This window comes from Tigriopus californicus, chromosome 5, assembly GCF_007210705.1.
Source record: "Tigriopus californicus strain San Diego chromosome 5, Tcal_SD_v2.1, whole genome shotgun sequence".
NCBI lineage: Eukaryota > Metazoa > Arthropoda > Copepoda > Harpacticoida > Harpacticidae > Tigriopus > Tigriopus californicus.
The window spans coordinates 5,236,158-5,258,793 of record NC_081444.1 but is presented as its reverse complement, the minus strand read 5'-3'; the positions used below and the strand labels follow the sequence as shown (position 1 = coordinate 5,258,793).

The window sequence follows — 22,636 nt, the reverse complement described above, 5'->3', positions numbered from 1 at the left end:
CCTCATTGGGCCCCAGAATGGATGTCTCCAGGATGTCATTTTCTTTGTGGAAGAAAGAAGGAGCATTTTTGGTCCCTTTGGCAACACCCATTAAGAATGTATTGTGATCAAGGAACTTTCTGCTAAACTAAACATATTTTGCGATGGGAAGTTACCAGTTCTAAATTAAGCTTTAAGGCCATAATTCAACAAGTTATTCCCATGGGGTTTGTCAAAAATGGCATACAAATAGTTTAGCCGATCATCGTCCTTCGAATAAAACAAAATGCTCCAGGACGATATATTCAGCTTATGAAGAAAATATTTGTTGAGCCAAAGTTGGGCATCATTAGGGATGTTGTACATTTAGGCAAAGATGTGTAAAGCCACAAATAGTGGAATTGGGATTGCACTAGTTCCTTACAAAAATGCACCACCGCTTGGATGACTTCATAGACACGGTTGAGTGAATTTTGTGACCATGAATGTATGGGCTAATTATTGGGGAAAGATCAATTTTGGATGATCGGTCAACATCAAGGACCTCCATACCTAAGTCATGCCATGCTGTCCCAATACCTTCAAAGGGAGGCGACTGGTGCATTTCAAAAATAACTAGAGTTAGTAGGAATTAAGGTATCCTTACTACTTTTCCTTAACAAGTATCATTATAAGATTCTTCTTTAAGTTTCTATTTTGCTCGATATAACCTCGTTTGAAAGTACAAAAAGTGAATAAGCATACGGTACATTCTATGGCAACTATCTAGGATATCTTTTCATCCGTTTGCACTTGACCCCGTTGTCATTATTTAGCAAAATCCCAACATGTGACCTCTCATGCTACCCTGTGATGTGTGCATGGTTGTGGTGGCGTACATTGAAAACTGATCATTGATAAGTGATGCCCTTGTCGAGAAACTTATCCAGAAGAAGTTATTTATTTAATGCTGTTACCAAATTTACATGAAGTTTATGAAAATGAGGCTCGAAAAAAAGTAATATGGTCAGGCCACCTTTAGCTAGTTCGGTTTTTCATGCATTGAGCTTAAAAAGAAGAGTGACGGTTTCTCCAGCCAAACAACCCTTCATACGAGAGTGCATAAAAAGGAAAACGAAATTAAGGGGTCAATCACTAGATTTTTTGAAATCCGAGGTTAAATAAACTCCATGGACAGAGAGTGACGTACATTGAAAATGCAGTTTTATAATGACAAGTTTTCACAATATCACTTTGACTTGAAGCATTATTCAAAAGCCTCAGTTGATCCGTAGAAATTACTTGCTGAATACTGAGGTCGGTTTTTTAAAGCTCGTACTTGTGAGTTACTCAACTCAAAGGTACGAATGTTTAAAAAACTTAAAAATTACTCTCTGGCCACACTTGAACAGATAGCCGTGAATTAAGGTTTCTAACAATGGCGCTTAGTATCATATGCGTTCATGAAAGTCACAATAAAACCCATTGTAAATAACGAAAAAAGTCCTCCTGTATTCTACATGACTTAAAATTGCCGAACGTGTGAGATTTATTTAGTCTATTAGGCCTCACCTCCCTGACGTCACCACTCAGTGTACTTATACAAGGGTCACGTGGATTCAAAACAAAAAAGTAGGACATCGTCTCTGATTCTTGTGTGCTGTGATTGGCGCTTGAAAGACTTATTGTTCATTAACTAGGCTTTTTTCGAAGAAATTATGAAAACAGAAAAGAACACAGAAACGAGCCAGGATATGATTTGCTAATTTATGATCAGATCATTTTTTTTTCTTTGTTTTTTGGGGACTTTCTTACCGCCGCTGGAATTGGAATCCCGGCAGTTCAAGAATTGGCCCTTTGGATTTGCTAGCGGCCCATTATAGCCATGAAATGACAAGGCAAACAGGGGTTATATCTTTCTAAGTTAGATCTACTTACAAATGTCAAAAAAAATTGCCGTTAGATGAGAATGTCATTAGGAAAAAACTAAAATAGTGGCATTTTATGTAGAGACTTAATTTTTCGTTGAGTTCATAAAAATTCAAAATTAGACAATTGCATAATTCTAAAATGACAAATCTATATTATTTTAGCATTAAACTTTATTACTTTGACGCAACTGTTTTTTTTTTTTGGTTTCAACATAAGTAAAGTCAGTAACGTTTCACTTTTCCCTATATTCAGTTATCAATTTTTTACCATTCTTTCCCAAAAAAGTCAATTCCAAAGCAATTCATGCATTCAAAAGAATAAAATAACAAACTTTACATGTTAAGTGTTCATTTTATAGATAAAAAAGGCGACTGCATTCAGTTGTATTTAACTATTTGCTTTGTTAAGGTTTAAGACCTTAAAAATCAAACAGGAAGTATACATTTTTAATTTCTATATACTACTTTCCAATTCATTTTCATTTTGGTTGTTTTTTGATTTGGTTCTATGACTTGCAATATTAAATCTGTTTTAGATTTCTCGGAATGTGTTGTTACTTTTTCTTTTAAGACCGAAAAAATAATTTGCTGTTTAACCCCCACATTGGGAAAAGATTTTGTGGCATTGATGTTTCAGTAAATACACTATCAAGGTTCTCATGGTATGTAAGAAGGTGGCTAGTTAGACAATGTCCGACTGTTCCAAGACAGCGTCATAATAGATTTATGGTTGCAACTGAGAAATTACCAAGTTAAAAAATGCCAATTTCCAAAGTTTCTTCTTGAATATTCTTGCTCGTGATTCTCATGACATGATGATGTAANTTAAGTTTCTATTTTGCTCGATATAACCTCGTTTGAAAGTACAAAAAGTGAATAAGCATACGGTACATTCTATGGCAACTATCTAGGATATCTTTTCATCCGTTTGCACTTGACCCCGTTGTCATTATTTAGCAAAATCCCAACATGTGACCTCTCATGCTACCCTGTGATGTGTGCATGGTTGTGGTGGCGTACATTGAAAACTGATTATTGATAAGTGATGCCCTTGTCGAGAAACTTATCCAGAAGAAGTTATTTATTTAATGCTGTTACCAAATTTACATGAAGTTTATGAAAATGAGGCTCTAAAAAAAGTAATATGGTCAGGCCACCTTTAGCTAGTTCGGTTTTTCATGCATTGAGCTTAAAAAGAAGTTTGACGGTTTCTCCAGCCAAACAACCCTTCATACGAGAGTGCATAAAAAGGAAAACGAAATTAAGGGGTCAATCACTAGATTTTTTGAAATCCGAGGTTAAATAAACTCCATGGACAGAGAGTGACGTACATTGAAAATGCAGTTTTATAATGACAAGTTTTCACAATATCACTTTGACTTGAAGCATTATTCAAAAGCCTCAGTTGATCCGTAGAAATTACTTGCTGAATACTGAGGTCGGTTTTTTAAAGCTCGTACTTGTGAGTTACTCAACTCAAAGGTACGAATGTTTAAAAAACTTAAAAATTACTCTCTGGCCACACTTGAACAGATAGCCGTGAATTAAGGTTTCTAACAATGGCGCTTAGTATCATATGCGTTCATGAAAGTCACAATAAAACCCATTGTAAATAACGAAAAAAGTCCTCCTGTATTCTACATGACTTAAAATTGCCGAACGTGTGAGATTTATTTAGTCTATTAGGCCTCACCTCCCTGACGTCACCACTCAGTGTACTTACACAAGGGTCACGTGGATTCAGTAAATACACTATCAAGGTTCTCATGGTATGTAAGAAGGTGGCTAGTTAGACAATGTCCCATTGTTCCAAGACAGCGTCATAATAGATTTATGGTTGCAACTGGGAAATTACCAAGTTAGAAAATGCCAATTTCCAAAGTTTCTTCTTGAATATTCTTGCTCGTGATTCTCATGACATGATGATGTAAACTTGAGTTGATTGTAGTCTGGGTCAGATAAGTTTTCAAGGAATCTATATCTCTAATGAAACGACGAATCAGGCCAAATTTTCAAACAAAGAAAGGTGAAGCCCTATTATCTGTTCCTATTAAAAACGAAGTGACGTTACTCCATTGAAAATGCAACCCTAAGATTGTGGTTTGTCCCTGCATTCAACCGTTATTTTTTTGTAACTCAGAAATGTCGACCAAGAAACATCTTAGTTTCTCAAAGCCTCTTGAGATCCAGATCATGTTAATGCTATAGACGGAATTTTTCCAAATAATCTTGTTTTAAAGCTGCAATTACAAAAAAGATTTAGAAAATAGAAAATGGCTGTCCTTTTCGAGCCCTTGTTCAAGCGTTGCAATTAAAAGCATTGTTGGACAGAATAATCATAAACATTTCTATTTTTCCAAAGTTTTCCAGCACGCAACTTTATATTCCTTTTTGGAGCAACCTAACCGCCTTCACTTTTCCCTTGTCGCTCACTGGACTATGAGCCTCATTGCAGGTTTTGACGGGGAGGGGGAAGAACCTCATGAGTAGATTCCCCCGGGACTTTTGCAACGGGAGATCGCGGCAAAAAAGGCCGAGAGCGCCCGCTTCGTCGCAAGCGAACCCTCGTTTCTCTGCGGAGTGATCCCAGCCAGGAACAATCTCTTGGAGCAACAGTGTCATTTAGAGCATCAAGCAAAGCAGAACAATCCGTGATTTACATTGTGTTCGATAGAGTTTCAACGATTGCACGTAACATAAGTGCTTCAAAAGGTCCGATTGTTTTTAAGGTGAACAAGTGTGCTTGAATGAGGAACACAACAAATGTGATGAATAAAGAAAGATCCACTTGGCTTCGTGACGATTCCGTGAACAAAAGGTAAATAGGACCTCATGCTCAGGTTTCATGGCGCCCAATGTGGGAGGACAGATAAGTTCCCTTCAGGCCGTCACTAGGGTTTTTGAGTGCGTGAAAGGGCCCTTTGGTAGTGAATATGTGTCCTGAATGAAGACGCGAGCAATAGAGCCCATGCCCCCAACAACCTCCGGAAGGTCGGTACTTACGACCACGACTTCCTCCAACTCATCAAAAATGAATGGCCAGGTTCGGAAGCGAGCCTCTTCCGACATTGAGATCTCGCAGTCCGAGCCCAGTTATGCCAGTGGGGTGAGGTCTGATTTGCTTAATAATGCCGTGGTAACGTGGCTCACGTTCCTCCAGATGGAGCAGTATGCGGAAGAGTTCATCGATAACGGTTACGACGACCTTGAGACGGTAAAGAAAATCGGCCCTGAAGACCTGGAGGCCATTGGTGTCACGTCCACCCATCATAAGTCCTTCCTATTGGATGCTGTCAGGGTACTAAGACATCAAGGGGCCACTTGGGTCTATTTGATCCGGGATAAAAACCGAGACTCGGGATTGATCCCCACGGATCCTGAATATGATAGTTGTGGCGAACGAGCCTCTGGCGGAAGTTCAGGGATCGCGTCGGGAAACTCCTCCAGTATACCATGGAATGATCAGGACTTTTGCAGTGGAGAGAACACGAGTTCCTCCAGTTCAACCTCTTCCAAGCCCAAAATTTCTACCGTGTCCAATGGTCGGATTCGACCGAGTCCAGTCAGTCGAACCCGATGCCAAGTGGAACTGGAACAACAAAATCAAAACGCTGGTAGTCCAGCATCCATGAGATCTCGGTCCTTGTTAGAAATGACTCCTGACCACGTCCGTGTTATGCCAGGGAAATCTTTGAACGGTTTGGGCCGAGTGAACCATATCCACGAGGAGGAAGACCTTATTCAGCGTGTGAGTGATTTAAGTGTGGGATCCAACAACAAGGACCCCCGTCGCCTTGGCCCTTCATCGCCAGGGAACTTGGCGGGGTTGAAACTCATGCTCAAAGAGCGACTAAAGCAAGAAAGTATCCAGCTGTGCGCTCCACCTTTTACGTCCAAGGTAGGATATGAGTTCAATTATTCATGACTTGTGATGAAGGGGTCAAAAAGCCACACACATGAATACATCAATCACAAAATCACTTTCTCGGCCATTCACTGCGAATCGAGTTGAGTTTCTATTATTGGAAATGAAGAAAGCACATGAGACTCTTTTTGAGGAACCACTTGGTAGATGTTCCATTAGCTTCGTCGTTTCTTTCCCAGAAAGTGAGAGGAGATCTGAGAAACGAGCTAGTCCGGAAATTTGTCAGGGAGCGAAAAAGAGATCCTTCTGAAGATTTCCTAGTACCTCTTGTGCATATTTTATTCCTTTTCCTCCCTTCATCCCGCTCCGTGTCCGTCGTCATGCCAAGGAGAATCTAAGGGGAACCTGACTTTGCCTCATCCGCCCTCGATTCCATGACCCCCTCCCCCTTCTCATCATCATCAATGCCTTGGGTCTGTCCTTTTGGAACCTGAGCTTGGTAGTGAATGTACGTGCCTTGCTGCACAATGTACATACACATCTGCTACAGAATATTTTACTTCCTCCTCCTCTTCCTCCTCCTTGTCCTCCTCTTTGTCTTCTTCCTCTCCTTCTCCCTCTTTCAGCCTCTTTTCCCTTCTTCGCCCTTGCGTTCCGTTCCTCGTGGAACGTGCTTTTTTCTTCAGAGTAAATCAGCTCGCTTTGTTCCACACGTTGCGGGCGTTGGGCGGCCTTCTTAATGAGCAATAGCAGAAATTTTCACCGCAAAAGGTTAAAACAAGCTATCTCGATCCATCATATTTGGTGGAATCGTTCCCAATGCCTTCTGGAGAAAGGTCCCAGACCCAGGAATAGAGTTTTATTGCAATCCCACTAGGCTCCTAATATTCTTGCCAACTATCAGAGTGAATGGCGTTTTTTCATCGCTCAGCATAGGGATGAGTCCAAAAGTATAAGCTTAGCCCCATTTTCATTCAATATTCAGTGCTGAAGGATGAAGGACCTACGGGGTTTGAGTGAAACTCCTTTGGTAATGATTTCCTAAAGCTTCTGAGGTCCGTAAAAGTCAGAGCAATTTCCTGGTCTCCACTCCACCTTAGTGGGGATTAATCTTAATAGCCATCTTATGAAGGCAGGTGAGACTTTCATGTTTCCTCTAAAAAGAACCTTTTGGGGTTAATGGCACCTTGTGCCAGGTTAAGAGTTATGCTGATGCAAAGCATTTCTTAGATCTACCTGCACATGAAGTCTAGCTGATTAGGAAAACAACCACTGTTCTTTTTAGTTAGATTGTGTTCAGAGAGATGGACAGTGTTATATTCTCTGAATTTTGTCGCAATGCTCATGGAGCAAATGTGCATAAAATGCAGTATTTTGCTACATCCTTCCTTTCAACAATTCTGCAAATGCTCCCGATCGCTCCTCGGAATGGCTCTACAAAATTTGGAAAAAGTCCCGTTTGGGTCGTATTTAGGAACCCTCCCCTTTCTGTTCCATCGATCAAAAGGTTTCATTTTCCCTCTCTCCCCAATGCTGTGTCGGCACCACACACATAGTTGTTTCTTTTGTGCTGGTAGAGCAATCAGATATATCCGGGCATATAGCCCAACCCAGGCAAGTACTGTAAAACAAAAAAGGAACATTGTGGAACATGTGTGAGCGAGTAAGGGACAAGGCACAACTCCTGGTTGGCGTTTTTGGTTGGGGCTCACCACCATCTTGAAATCTCGAAAGGGCCTTATAGTATCCAGATTATATTGCAACACTATTTTGACAGTTGACAAGCGTTTTATTATAATATCATGATCAAAGTAATCGCCTCAAGGCTCTCCCTTCTTCTTCTATTTTTGCCACGGGTTCAATCCCCGTCTTCGCTGTTTCTCCCTCTCCTTTTCTGCGACCCTCTCATCTTTCTTTCCTCCTTCTAATTCACTTGGATCATTGAGTAAATAGCTTTTTGTATACAGTAAATAAGTTTGCGGTGGAGTGTTCCCGGTTAGTTTCAAGCAGTATTTTCCCTGACATGGGACCTCGCTTTTCCCCCATCCCATCCCTTGATAGTGCAGAGCCTACGTAGACATTGAGTCGGGCAGTCAAGCCACCACCAGAGATAAAAGGCAGTTTATTTGCAAGATAAGCCTTTTTCTTGAATTACAACACGACAAGGGTTCCCAGACAGACGTATTTGTCTCTCGTCACGACATGGAACAAAACCTTAGACCGGAGGCAATCCCCATGGTACTCTACAAGGTATGAACTTTTGTTAGGAAGTACTACTACTTCTGTGTGAGGTTGAAAAATGTTATCAAAAGGTTGGGCACTTGATTTTCGGCCACTCTTTCCCGACTCAACTTGCACAATGGGTTTGGCCATTTCCATTAGAAAATTGGCTAAGAATCCAGCTCTGTAAAGAGAGAGAGAGAGAGAGAGAGAGAGAGACTTTTTGGATGGGATGTTATTTCTCGTTTCCGGTGGATGAAGCTGACGAAAGATTTTATGATGGATTATCTTAAATGGAATCAGCTTGCCGAATGGTCCATTCTGCCAGTTTTCTCCACTTCTAAAATGAAAGCTGAGCTAGACGAACGGATTCCCAATTGCATGGTATAACCATGACATGGTTGTTCAGTGCGAGAATAAAATGTTCTACTATCCAACATTTGTTTGCATGTACTCTTCATGGCAAAAATTCCAAGAACTGGTCTGCCCATTTCCACAACTAGCTCGGTAGCCGTCTTTTTTATGTAGATAGGAAAAAGGTTGGCCCTACGGCGAAGGCAAGATAAATATGTGGCAAGATTTCCATTTGGGAGACTCGACGTCATCAGGAACAAGAAAATTCAATTACCATGATTGCCCGCCTCTTTATCACACCACTATGAATCATGAAAGAAGGACTGGAACTCACCCAATGGATATGGTAGTGTATAGACGAATGTTGTACTAGAGTAATATGTGGATTGGGTGGTTGGTGGGCTCTTCGTCAAGGACTACTGTACGTATATCGGTGCCATGTGAGCACGAAAGTGAATGGAGGCTGGTGGCCTCCAAATCGGCCTTTACAGACAAATTATGATTGCTATTCATCGAGCGACAGGCCAATAGATGGTTGATAGTCGCTCATAAGAATTAATGAACCAGAAAATCCGCTTTGGTGAACAAATTCTGCACTTTCAACTTCATCGTTCTAACGAGAAGATCCTCTTCTTGGGAGGCAGGCGCTTTCGAGAGATCCAGGCCGAAATTGATTCCATAAAACACTCTCAATCGTGACGTTTACTATGCATTAGAAAGGGCAGACACAATCTTTTATGTGTCAAAGCATTGCTCCAAGTGCTCTGGCTCAGACTGTATAGAGATGGGAAAAAGATGCTTTTGGACTAATCTCCAGCCTTCAGCCTCTTTAAATGCGCCAAGTTGGCTAAGAAGCTCGTCTCCCGCCTCGGTTTGTTTTTTTACCGAAACCCAAATCCGAACCCAAATAATTGACAAGGATAACAAGAAGCGACCCAAACTTCCTGGGGTGATAACGATAAGACAGTTCTTAGGATTTGTGTGACCTCGTAATTCAAGTGGTGGGGCCAGGCCAAGGCTCTTTATTTCCCACCAATGGTCACTAAATAAATGTCTTTTCAGATGAGATAGCGAAAAAGGAACGCGACCCTTTGGAGCATGGTGACAACCAAAGAAGAGAAACAAGGTTCCTTTTATCTCACAACTTTTTGCTCGACACCCAAACAATTTCCTCTCTCGTTGTTTCTTTCTGAATCTCTTTCGGTCTTTGTGGTGTACTCAAATCTGACCTTTTGTTCCACATCGCTCAAGTGATAAATAGTCTTCACCTCGATCCATGTGGACGGATCCATTAACGATTGTCCAAACATGGTGGAGCTGTCAATCGGAAAACCCAAGGCCTCGACTAATACATACGTCCTTACATGGGCACAACGCGTTTCTGGTCTTGTTCGGCCTTGTTGTGTACAATTTGCCCTTAGGATAGGAAGGAAAAGGAGCAACATTGTGCCGCTCTCCTGTCTCCTCTCGTTTGGGTCAAAAGCCTTTGCTTTATAGCGGGGGAGCACCTCATAAATTCTTGAATGAAACGGAAAGTCCATCTGGACGGGGACTCACAGACCTTCACTTGGTAGATGTTAAAGCTTGGAAGACAACCGAACCCTTAGCATGGCCTAATCGGGGGTATGACGGCCTTCAATGTGATGAAGGACAAATGTGCACATCTATGAAGGCCCAAAAGTTGCCTTTAGCATCCTTTCCTTCCCCCCTTACGATCCTAGGGCCCCCAGAAACTAGTAAAGCTCTTAAAAAGGTCACCCTATTCGAGGAAGCGACAATCGGTGGACTCTTGGTCATTGTCGTCGTCATGGCCTCTCTCAGAAGAATTATGTGGACAAGTCTGAGAAAATTATAGGCCCCAAGAAGGCGCCCTCACGCGATGCGAACCTCATTCTCGCCAAATTATGTTGGAGATGAACAATATCCTTCTTAAAAGTGCTCCTCTAAGCACAATATTGTTACTGTTCACCAACACCACCACTGTGCTGTCTTATTGTGGAACCGAACTTCCATCATTCGTGTGTGGGTGCTTCGGCGGGATCCCAGTTTCACTCAAGGCTTTCTTGGCATGATTAATTAGGCCATAACTGTCGTTCCACTGAAAAGGCTCCTCGTTGGCCTGACTGTCTGTTGTTGTCAGCATTTTAGGTCTCCAAAGACCTAAGGAAATAAGGAAGGACTGAAGGGACAAGGAGAAGGAGGAGGATTCGTTCGCACTCGCACACCACCTGCTTAATGAAAAGCTTTTTATTCCGGCATCAAGATAAAAGGTTACACATTTCCAGCCCTTTGAATGCCTTTCCAAGGGGTAAACAGTTGTAACGATGGCTACATTCACCGTACATAAATGTGCAACTTGACGCCCTAGAACCATAATTCTATTGTCTCTCAGGTGGCCATAGTATGGTGTTGAAGCTTCGATGCATGCTAAAGCTGACGTTGGGCTTTGCCTTTTCCAACCACTAATCATACCAAAGTTACCCACCCCCAATTAAGGTCAACCCAGCCTTTCCCGCTGATTAGAGAAGATGAAAGGGAACGACACGAAAGGCCAGATAAGCTCCGATTGTATTTGCTGGGAATTGGCGAAGTTCCAAAGGCACATAATCCAATTCAAATCTCGGACCATTTTATGCTCTACCGGCCATTTTCATGGCTGGCAGATCTCGTCGTGTCCCAGGAACAAACTCTCTCGAATCTTGAGGATTTTGAAGAAATCTGCGAAGGCGAGAGACCTTGGAATGTGCTGAAGGAGAAGGGTCTGGAATGAGTTCTTTGTCATGAAGCGAGACAGTATTCAAGAAATTAGACGGCCTATTTGAGTCGGAGTAAGAGTATCACTCAAGAAGAAAATGGAACATCCTTTCGAAAGTATTTGCTCTTGCTTGGCTGATTTGAGCATATCTTACGTAGGCTCTTGAGAGGAAGGCACTGAGTTTCATTGAGTGTAAGAGCTACTTTTAGGATGATTAATACCTTCCACGTACCTAATGACTAAATGTGGCTGTTTCCTCATTCTCTTCCTTACATTTGTGTAAAAAATACCATTGAACGTCAGAAGTAATTAATGGACATGCAATAGTGAACAAAAATAACGTCACTCTTCAAAGGAATACCCAATGCATCCAATTGAACACTGTTCAAAGTCTCAAGTTAAAAGGATACCAAAGAAGTCCAGGATATCCGAGCGTTTTCGTGGTTGGCATGGTTTTCAGCGCAGACAATTTGTGGGTCTCTTTTTGCAATGCATTTATGAAAACTTCTTTTCGCGTGATGGCCTTTTACTCGAGATGGCAGTTGTTAGGAGTTGCCAAGATGAGGAGAGGAATTGGGCCTTGATATCCTTATCTTCTTCTATCATTTATTTTCATGGGAAAAGTATTTTTGGCATCTGCTCATTTGCACCCATTTCACACCATGAATGGAATAATTCTGCACCGGTCCATGCAAATCCAAATAGGAGCCTTTATTTTCCACTTGGATCGAAATCAACACTCGTTGATTGTCAAGTCTGGGTGGCCTTTGACACTTTGCTGGCAAGAAAGTAGCATCAAAGTTGGACTTCTTGCTGAGACGAACATCAAAGGTCTTTGTGACATCACGATTTGGCCAAAGGCAAAAGAAGAAAAGAAAAGCTGGTTCTTCTTGGGATCACATTCCTGGACAAAAAGAAAATGACGCCAAGAAATTACTTCTGTCAAAAGGTTTTTCTTTGTCGGGAAAAAGGTTGGTAACTTATTGAGCTTATTCGATGTATCCAAGACAAAGGGGACAAGAAACCCTTTCAAGTTATTGCGCTCAATCTTACCTGAATTGGTTGGACCTCAAAATATAATGAAAACTCTCCGACTGTACATTTAAAAGAGAATTGCCAAGGACAGAATGACCAAATAATGTGAATGGGTGAAACTCCCTTGGGGTTGATCCTGATTTTGGAGAAGAATAAGGACATCCTGAAGGCAAGATGTCGTGACATGACACACATGATATGGAGTGGAAAAAGTTATTCAATATTGACGCTGGCAGACGGTAGACGGCAGACGGCAGGCGGCACTCATTGTTCCAAACTGGGGTTAGAAGAGGGCACAATATTTGTGTCTTGGATCAGGAAAAGCATGCCAAGGCAAAAAAGTTTTTTCATCATTCCAAGGCCATGGTTGTTCTATTCGGATGAGAGCGGCGGTCTTTCATCTCTGAAGTTGCCATTTCTCTTTTTCGTTTCTAGCCTTCTGTTTCACTTTTTCAGGTTGGGCAGTCAAATTTAGAGATGTTCAAATAACGCAAAATTTTTGTAACATGAGTGAATGCATAAAGTTGGAAAATTCAATGTTCATTTGATTTAAGATTTTGAATTATGCAGTGCGTTTGACAGAGAAAGTAAACCAAGATTCATTTCGGGAGCTCGTCAGAAATATAACTTTCACAAATAGGTTTTCTCCGAAGGCGGGATTCGAACCCACGCCCTCTGGGGAACCATGCCGTGCCTCTATCGGGTATATTAGACCACTGAGCTACCATACTAAAAAAAACTTGGATTTAACTAAAACTGTTTCTTTTTTATCCAAAAAAGGAAATCTAGACTTTCCATTTTCACCACATATTATCCAGGTTTAGTGGCACAAATGTGAACTAAATTGGCGTTTAAAACCTCATATTTACCCATTCCATCAATTTGATATTATGTCTCCTAAAATATTCGTTTCGATATTTCGCATGAAAACATTTCTGACTCAATATGTTTGTGCGGAGAGCTGCTTTTCCCATTCATTCCAGTAATAAATATAAATTAAAGTTCATGAATATTCAAGTATTTTGTTTCAATACTAAAGTCATAACTATCTTTACATGTCATATGTTATCGGTCATTCCATCACCATTTACCTTTACTGGTGCCATTCCAACGTAAAATATCGTCCACGGAATAGGTTTGTGCAAAGCATCCAGAAGCGGAACGGCCGAGCCACACATTTTGCATTTGCATGTTTTTTGTCAATTTGCACACAGAGGCATTACTCTTTTATTGGCCACCCTGAAACATGAAAGTGTTCCAACCTGAAAAGATCTGCGAGGATTGCGTTCATTCTACCGGGAATTGACCACCTTTCATGTGTTCCTCATTGTTGTCTCAAACATAGGCTTTGATGCAGAACAGGTAATCGCGCAAAACAGCCTCTCATGGTTCCCCTCTCTTATCCTCTTTAACTCAGTAAAGAGGATGCAAATTCCAAACATTGTTCCAATTCTCGCTTGAAAAGGGATGCAATGGCAATGTTTTACTGAAAAGCGAGGCCGTGGAAAGCTTAGTAAAAGCCAGAAAGAATCAAATGGTGGGGGGCGGGGGCAATTCTCACTCCCGTCGGAACTCAAAGTATATGTACACTCTAGCATGGAATGTAGGTACTAGGTAAGTGAAGGAAAAGTTTTTTGATTCTGGAGCCGGGAATTACGAGATAGAACTTTCCACGTGAATTCTCGCTTGGACCGTTTTTCATTGAAAACCCCTTTACATGATTGGAAAGTTTGAAGGTGCGATGCAAAAAAGCAGAAAGGGCTTTTCAGACTTTGGCACGCACACACACACACACATCTTCTTGACCCAGACAGGATCACGCCATTGGCAGTTGGATCGGGATATTGGAATCGGATCGTTCCATTGGGTTATGAGAACATGGTGTGCCAGTCTAATTAAGGCCATAATGTGGTTCATAATCCCATGGGTATCAAAAAAGACCCCTCCAAAAGCTTTTAAGGGGCCCAAGCTGGCTGACATGACGAATCCGGTGGTTTTTCTCGTGATATTTCAACACATAACAGTAATGAGAGCCGAACCCTCTTCAAGTTCCTGATGCCATGGTTGCCACAGATTTACGAAAACTGCGACCTGAAAAAAGAAACTAGCTAATCTCAAACTAAGCATGTCTTTCATGTGGCCTTAAAATCTATTCAATTACAGAAAAAACATCGGATATTATTGAATCTGTGATTAGCAGTTGATACTCGTCTAACTTAGAAGTAAAGAGCATATCTGTGGTGGAAGGGGGTGGTGGAATACTTTTGCTTCAGGTTCGAGGTATGAATTATTCCCGCGAGTTGCGTGCCACGAGATTGACAGAGAGTCCCCATTGCTTTTGAATGCAAGTCAAGAAAGCATATTCCCCGCTGCTTTTACACCAATAACTCAAAGGGACATACGAAAAATGCCTAAATACTAGGTTCCCTCTCTGCCAAGGCCAAAAAAAACTTACTCCATTCCTTTTTGTCGAGAGTCATGCAAGCTATTGAAACGAGGTCAAACATCAGTATAATGCTAAATAACCCGTTAAGAACTGCCTAATACGCTTAATAAGTTGTCGTCCCCGACTTCGAATCTCACATTATCGCAGCCATTTCACACAAGCTTTGTTTATATTTCATTAGGAATGGCTTCATTCTCGTCAGATCGGGGCCATAAACCGCCTTTGATTCGAGATTGAATCACAAGTGTCCACTCAAATATGGGAAGAGCCTGAGGCGTACTAAATATTTCATCAGCAATTAAGTGATATCGGCAGATTTATTCCAACGCTCATCAACTTGGACATTTGTCCCACAGACAGTCCAAAGCACCAAAGCATATGCAAGTACTTTAGATATGGATCTTCTCTTCCACAAAGCCTGGAACACGGTTAAACGTTTGGTGGCTTTAGACAGAAAAATGACATCTGGAGTTGGATTTGTGGAAGGAAACGTGGAAGAGTGTCTCTTCCTTTTTCCAATTGAGGAGAACCAACCACACCTCCTTGTTGTGGAAATCCGAATCGCTCTTCTTTCCAACAAGTTTCTATCTCTTCCTTCCTCTCGAAATTGAGAGAAAAAGAAAACAGAGTCCAAAGAAGGACGGGAAGGGATTTTGGTTTTGAATGGTTCTCTGATTGCCATCAATTGGAAGAATAGCAAGAGGAAGAGAACACCAACCAATACAGACTTTCTCGCACTGGGGTAAAAAATGTTGGATCTTCCGGCTTCGCTTTCTTCCAAGAAAACTTCAACAAAGCAATCAAGCCGAGCGAGTGTGAAGTTCATTTCCACTTAGAAGAGAATCAATGAACTGCTGAGAATTGGGCAAGAATTCTATTTAACCAACCAAAACCACAAGTTTTAGCTAGACATATTCTTTCCAGCTTGAAAATCCAGTTCATATTGTCGCCGCAGTCTTGTCAGTGACTTTGGGTGATAGATCTTGATGTGCAGGTTGAAAGTGTCCCCTAAATCCCCCCTTTTTCTGTGGGAAATGGCGAGGGACACATCTTTCCCTTCTTTTGTGGGCAAAGGTTGAAAAAGTCAAAGGATCTTTGCACACAAGAAGGTCTTTTTTGGCCACTGTCTTCCTTCTCCCACACTGATTGTAAACATTTGTGGGATTGTGGACAAAACAGTCGCATATCCCTTTGGACATGCCGAAACATATCACAAGACCTCGCATGCCCTAGATATGAGCTATTTTGGAACAGAAGATGCTCCCCAAAGAGGAGCTTGTTCTGGTCCAATTTCTAGAATGAGCCGGGCGACTGAGAATGATTTTTTTCGGCTCTATATCTTCGCAAGAGAAAGAGAAAGAGAGAGAGAGAAATTCCAATTCTGAGGCTTAGAAATTGCTTTTCCAAACCACCTTCTTATGTGTGTGCTTCACTCACATACGTGTCTTGGATGTGGACCTGGTTTTGAAGATAGGATAAGGACCAATGGAAAAAGTCTATCTTCCAGACTCTCCACTTCAAACTCAAGTGGGTTCTACCCGTTCTACCTCTCTCACTCTCCGTTTTCAAACCTGTGCAATTCAATCTTGGACTTCTCAATGCCCGACCCTCGTGTGAGATATGCATTTGTCGAGCCATAATAGTAGCCATTGGAATTGATGTCTCAGTGACAGGCACGGAAATCCTCATCTATAATCATGGACCAAGAAGAAAGGCCAAAGCAAAAGTCAGTGCTTGGAATGGCCCACTTTGAAGCTTGAACTCCTTTCAAGAGGCCCTTGACTTTTGAGGGCCTCAAGATTTGCTCTTCAAAGCGGGAAAAATCCACATGAGGAGGTCAAATCCTCGCTTCTCACCCGTGGGCTTTACTTAACAAACGATTTGGCCTTCAACATCAGAGAGTTCTAAGGCAACTCGATATTCAATCCAACCTTCCATTGGAGTATTCCCGCGTGTTACTATCCGTTCAGTGATTTGCTTCAGGTCATCAAAATTGGTGCCATTCTGGAGATTTCTCCAGGATAAGCAACGACATAGAATTCAATACACAAATCAGCCAGAGAGACCGTCAGCTGCTCGCCTATGCAGGAGTCCAAATTCCACCCCAAAAGCTATTTACCCGGCTCCATAATGGATTTTTAAGTCTGAACATGTGCTGTTGTTGTGTCTATGGTGTATGTACTTATTTCATGTATGCTTCGTGTAGTACATAATGAACTAAGGCGCAAATCTCCTGGAGGGCGCAAATACTAGGATCATCGGCTCTGTGCGTTCCCCCAAGAGAGACTGGAAATCCAGCTATCGATGTAGGCAGATTTGGATGAAGCTAATTGCACAGTATGAGTCAACGAAGATTGACAAATTGCCCCCGGCCACCCTGTACCTAGTACCCATGGCAACGTCGCCTTTACGAGAGAGACACGAGAAGAGTGGGGATATCTGAGTCAATCTCGACGTCCCATATTGACATTGACACATTCTGAACTGAAAGTCATGAAGGGACGGATGAGCTAATGGTATCATCGATTTAGCTTCCAAGGGGTTCCTTCTCTCACGAAAGAAAATGGAAAAAGTCAAGTTTGAGAGAGTTCAAGACCACCACCACCACCGCCACTAACAACAAAGACTGTAAACTAGAGAGAGCCTGCAAAGTCTGAGCTTCGTTTGGAACATCTCCAAAACAGCATTGCCAAGATCTTGGATTGATGACAATTTGAAGTGCTTCAATGGTTTTGTCTTGGCATGTTTGGTACACTGGTGGGACGACCAAAAAAGTCCATCTGCTAAGGGAACATGTTACTTGGCCAAGTTCATTTTGAGCTCGGGCGAAGTGCACACTGATCAGCGAGAATCTACCTAAGCCTTTAACATTAGACCATTTTCAGGCAGGAACACATTACTCGTTGTCCCATGCTTTGTATTGAAGCGAGCAAGTCAGAAAGAGCCACTTTTGAACTCAAAATCCCCGACCGAATGGCTTTTAAATCCGGGATTTAAGACGGACCCGGCTCTCAATCTAAGCAAAGGAAACCCAGATAAAGAAGAGATGAACGCTAAAAGGGGGAACATTTCATTACTGTAAAGAGGAACTCGGTCGGTCTATTCTTGACACTCACCCGCCCACTTCCAATCTGGGATCCTGCGTACACTGACGAGGGTTTTTTAGGCTTTGCACATAGCATCACTCATATATTTAAGAAAACTGTTTGCGAACAAATCGAGACACATTTGAATCAAAGCCTGATGGGCATGACAGACTTTCGAGTGTCTTATTAGACCGCATTGTATTCCATGAATTGAAGAAAGGAAATCACGACAGCTCAAGTCGACACCTTGTTCCACAATTTCTTCCGTAACAAAATGTGGAGGCACCATTTCTTTTAGTGCCAAGTTCAAGTTCCACCATTGGAAGGCTCGGGAACTGACTTAGCAGATAGGCCTCCAAGGTCCCAACCTGAAGCTTCGGGTGACCTATTTGACATTTTACGACGGTTTTCCTGAATAAATTGAGGTCTTGTCTGGGCAATAAAAATTCATTCCCTTGGGCTCCTTGAATTTCCCAGTCCACTTCTACTGGTGTGCTCGCATTTTATTCCATGCTCTCTCGGACATAAATTCGACGCAAAACTTAATTCGCAACAAAACGACGAAGGGTGTCGTCGGCTTGTGACTCCCACACATTCACTTTTGGAAGATTGGACCTTCACCCTGAAAATCGTCGTCGAGAGCGCCTGTTTTAGCATCATCATCATCATCATCCATTTCCTTGCTTTTATTAGGCTCCTCTCGGCGTACCAAACTGTTGATGAGGTCATCCAGCACGGAATGAGTCACCATGGCAGGGTGAAATGGTGATGAAGATACCAAGTAGGCTTTAGGTACCGCATTCCCAACGTTGATTTCATTCTCTAGTTTGCGGTCTGGTCGTACCAAGCAAAGTCAATGTGTGTTAACCACAACGAGAATTGGTACGAAGCCATAAAACATGCGGCGAAATCATTCAAACTTTAATTAGCGCTCCAACTCGATTGGAAGCCACCATAAACCAAAAACCATGAAACCAACCAAGCCTGACCTGAAGGTGCTCGATTTGACAATGCAAACTTTTGATCAGTTCGATCCAACCCTAGAAATTGTTGGCCAAGGAAGGAAATTGAGCCCGTTCCCCTAGATCGCCCACTGAATTGTAGTTTGCCAAACATGCAACAGGACCATTGAAGCAGTTTACTTCAGGGCTCTAAGTTAGTGATAGGCTTCTACAGACTCCCCTCATGACGAATAGCTCAAAGAGGGCGAAGTGAGAGGCCGAGAAGGCACTAGGGTCTCATTCTACTACAAGTGTATGGTCTCATGGCACGAGTACGTACGGATGTATGCGTGTATATATGTATGTAGTAGCAGTCCTACATGTACACTCTTCATACGCACTCATGAGGTCGGGGTGAGGGAAGAAGAAGCGTCGGAGGGGCACTCACTCTCTCGCAATTTTGATTGGGATTGCAGACTGGGTTAACATATTCGGCCTGCCTTTTCTCCAAACCTACTACATAGAAGTCAGATGTCTCTCGTACTTAAATTTTGGCCCGGGCCTGGCACCACGAGTGGGAGCCTGGAATTAGTGCTTCCTACTTCTGATCGTCGTCGTTGTTCCCGTCGTTCTCGTCGTCGTCCTCCTCCTCGTATTCGTCTATTCCACCTCCTTCCTCACTCACTCCGTTGTCGGGAGTACCTGTCTCTATTGTTGCGAGTGAAGCCACTGAGGAGGCCTCCTTATTCTTCACGTTGGGAAAGTGGTTTTCAGTCTTGAAATATTTACAGCTGTGACGAGAAACAGAGCTCAAAATAAAATGGCAAAGGAGAAGGAAGTGAAGAAGGAATCGCCCAAGAAGGATAAGGAAGTGGGAAAGAAGGACGATCCGAAGAAGACTGTCAAGAAGGCTTCGGCTCCGTCCACGCCCACCAAGGACGACAAGAAGGACAACAAGGACACAGCAAAAGTGAAGGAACCGGTCAACGCCCCATCCACTCCAGATGACAAGAGCAGTCCCAGTAAAAAAAGTTCTACGTCTTCCGAACCATCAAAAGACGTCAAGGATCCCAAGGAGGAGAAAGATTCCGCCAAGGACCTTACCACTCCCAAAGTTGATGACTCATCATCGGCGAAACCTACATCTGGCGAAGATGCCAATGGAAATGCAAAGGCTCCTGAGGAGCCATCGGACCCAGCAGAGGCCAGTGAACCTGTTACTGAAAATGGAAACGGAACAGCTGCTCAAGAGGACCCTGTGGTAGAAAGCCGGTTCAGCGTTGCAGATCTCCTCAAGCAATCGGCCAACGACGGCATGGTCCGATTGTTTTACTTTGACGGGAGTGGTCGAGCAGAACTTTCTCGACTCATCATGGCTCAAGCGGGAATCCAATTTGAAGACATCCGGTTATCTGCCCAGGAGTGGAGGGAACTCAAGCCAGGTGACTATCCCTAATTTCATGACATGCAAACCACCAATCAAGGCCGATTGATGGAACGAATCGGTTTGCTCTTTCTTTCGTGTAGAAACGCCTTTTGGCCAGGTGCCAATTCTGACCTTTGAAGGTCAGATGTTCTGTCAGTCCATAACAATCGCTCGCTTTTTGGCCAAACGAGCCGGCCTTTATGGGGACACGGAATTGGAACAGACCTATGCGGACATGATTGTCGATTGTGCTACAGACTTCAACAACAGTAAGAACCAACCCTCTTGTTTGACATTCGTCTGGCTAGGATGTCCATGGAGCAATAGCCTGTAATCGTTTGTTTGTAACTCACTTAGAATGGGTGGCCGTGTTTCGGGCACAAAGTTGGGACGAACAAGTGTCCTTGGTTCGACTAAACATTGAGGCCTTTCTTCCAAAATTCTTCAGAAGCACAGAAGACATGCTAAGAGCTCGAGGGGGGAAATATTTTGCCGGCGAAAAGGTAACATTTGGAGGAGCCGGGATTTGAACCCGAGACTTTCTGTATGCGAAACAGACACTCTACCACTGAGTTACACCCCCATTTGTATTCTATCCCTTCTAGCTGACCTACGGGGATATCTACATGTTCCACATTCTGTACTCTTTTTCGGATCCCGAGGATCCCTTCTACAAGACCTTGCCACACGCTGATGAGCGTCTTTATATGCTAGAAGATTATCCTCTGCTTGTGGACTTGGTCAATCGAGTCTTAGCTGAGCCAGGGATCAAGGAATGGATTAAAACTAGGCCGGAAGGACTCTTCTAAGACTAGTGGAAATCGCCACAGGCACCATGTCAAGAAAAGGTCCCCAATTGACAGACAATCTTCGATTCCACCACCGAGTTAATGACCAATGCATAGTCAAACATACAAAACACTTACGTCAACAAAATGTCCAATCTCAACAAACTAATCGTACCTACTCACTCATCATCTAATCCCTTATTTTTTACCACGAGGCCCATTTGCTAACCTGTTATTGCAAAAAGACAAACTCATGGATCGATCCCTGAAAATAAACCCGAATTAAACCATGTCTGGAACGAACGAGCTTCCAGAGCATTTAACGAGACACAGAAAGCCTTTCACTCATCTTGCATGTTCAAATTCAGTTACCGTTTTATGTGGAGACTACCAATGATTGATCACTTTCCGAGTGTTTTATGGAAACCTGAAACTCCAAGTGCTTTCAGAGCTAGTTTGAAGTGTTCAAATTTCCTTCTCGTATGACCATATGACCAAAAGCAAAGTCTTGATGATTTCATTCCATTCCTCGACAATCAAGAAAAAAAGGGGAAACTGAGTACTAGAGTCGGTACGTCATGTGCTTCTGGATTTGGATGGAAATTGAGCACTTTTTGTGCCTTCAGGCATTTGTGAGTGACTGTGGGTGTATATACATAACGTGAGGAACACCCCAAAAAGACATGTCTGTCATCAAATCAATATTTACAAGACGCCATCAGAGAGCTAGCTCGCGTTTAGACTTTGGGCTTTGGCTTGGAAAATACACAAGACGCGAGACCATTTGGGGAACCGATCCTCGTCGTTTATTACCCAGCCAAAACGCATCTCACTTCTCCCCTAACAAAAATAACTTCACACCTGGCCTCTTTGGCTTTCCACCCTCTGCAGAAAAATGGATCTGGGATCGCCATCTTTTCAACCGAAAAGAGAGACGAGAAAAAACGCCAGATCGCACAAGCTATTGTAGTCCGTTTGGAATTGCTCAAGTCTGCCAGGACATTGAGACTTGGGAGGTCACTTCGGTGCTCTCTGTTCTCCCTCGTGGCCAAATGTGGCAAAGTGTGCCTGTTTCGTCTGGCTTTTTGAACAGCTTGTCAGTCCTCGTCGTCGTGTCCGCAGGAAAAGCCATTTGAAGCTAAAAGCCCGGACTCTACGGCCAACCCCACTTCTCTTGCGTTCATCAATGTTCGACTTAAACCAATAAACAGCAGGAGGCGGAGGCTTTTCTGAGTTTGGGGCTGGAGGAAGAAAGAGAGAGAGAGAGCGTTGCTCAAGTTCTTGTTTTCACCATTCATTTTACTGAGGCATGTGTGTACTAACATCTCGAAAAATGGTGGATGACTGACCAGTGAGCTGGTTTCGTGTTCTTGTCCCACTTTGGCGGTAATTGGCGAACCCGTGATGGTTGAAGCTAACCACATGTATCTTCATTGTTCCACTTTGTTCCCCTCTTTGATTTGGCGAGCGTGTCCCGAAATCATCATTCGATTTGATCTCCAATATATTCAGTATATTTCTTGTTCTGCCTGGATCGCATCCTCCCCTTTTCATTGGAAGCCTCATCCATTGAGCTACAGCCCTAGATGGACAACAAAACAAGGTCCCCTCACACCGATGTCCAAGGATTAATCCAATTGCTGACCGAATAAGAGATCAGCCGCAAACCTCTTATGTGATCCCACTTACAGTGATGGATACTGGTATTGTGATTTTGAGCAACAATTTGACAACTCTGTGTATAGGACTGTGGTTGGGCCAGAATAATGCTCGGAACGCATACTGAAGAAGTGGCACAAATGCTGTTGCTCGACATTGTTGTAAGCGTATT

The 22,636-nt window shown here is 42.8% G+C and overlaps 2 protein-coding genes, 1 long non-coding RNA gene and 1 other non-coding gene across 4 annotated transcripts in view; 2 read left to right on the top strand and 2 right to left on the bottom strand.

The window, feature by feature from the left end:
* The first annotated feature begins 4,090 nt into the window (after positions 1-4,090).
* The window catches only part of LOC131880630 (uncharacterized), a 40,104-nt gene continuing 21,558 nt past the window's right edge, over positions 4,091-22,636 (top strand). The window contains exon 1 of the mRNA XM_059227309.1: positions 4,091-5,787. Within this exon, the coding sequence (XP_059083292.1) occupies positions 4,834-5,787 (954 nt within the window). The 5' untranslated portion in view covers positions 4,091-4,833. The remainder of the gene's footprint in view (positions 5,788-22,636) is intronic.
* On the bottom strand, positions 10,885-12,417 carry LOC131880633 (uncharacterized). The gene is made up of 3 exons (XR_009373283.1): positions 12,137-12,417; positions 11,316-11,987; positions 10,885-11,074 (listed from the first exon to the last, which is right to left on the bottom strand). It is a non-coding gene; the product is annotated as an uncharacterized LOC131880633 (long non-coding RNA).
* LOC131880632 (hematopoietic prostaglandin D synthase-like) lies at positions 19,236-21,133 on the top strand. The gene is made up of 4 exons (XM_059227310.1): positions 19,236-20,033; positions 20,119-20,286; positions 20,375-20,520; positions 20,623-21,133. The coding sequence occupies exons 1-4, from the start codon at positions 19,412-19,414 to the stop codon at positions 20,824-20,826; spliced, it is 1,140 nt and encodes a 379-aa protein (XP_059083293.1). The 5' UTR covers positions 19,236-19,411; the 3' UTR covers positions 20,827-21,133.
* Trnaa-cgc (transfer RNA alanine (anticodon CGC)) lies at positions 20,529-20,600 on the bottom strand. The gene has a single exon. It is a non-coding gene; the product is annotated as a tRNA-Ala (tRNA).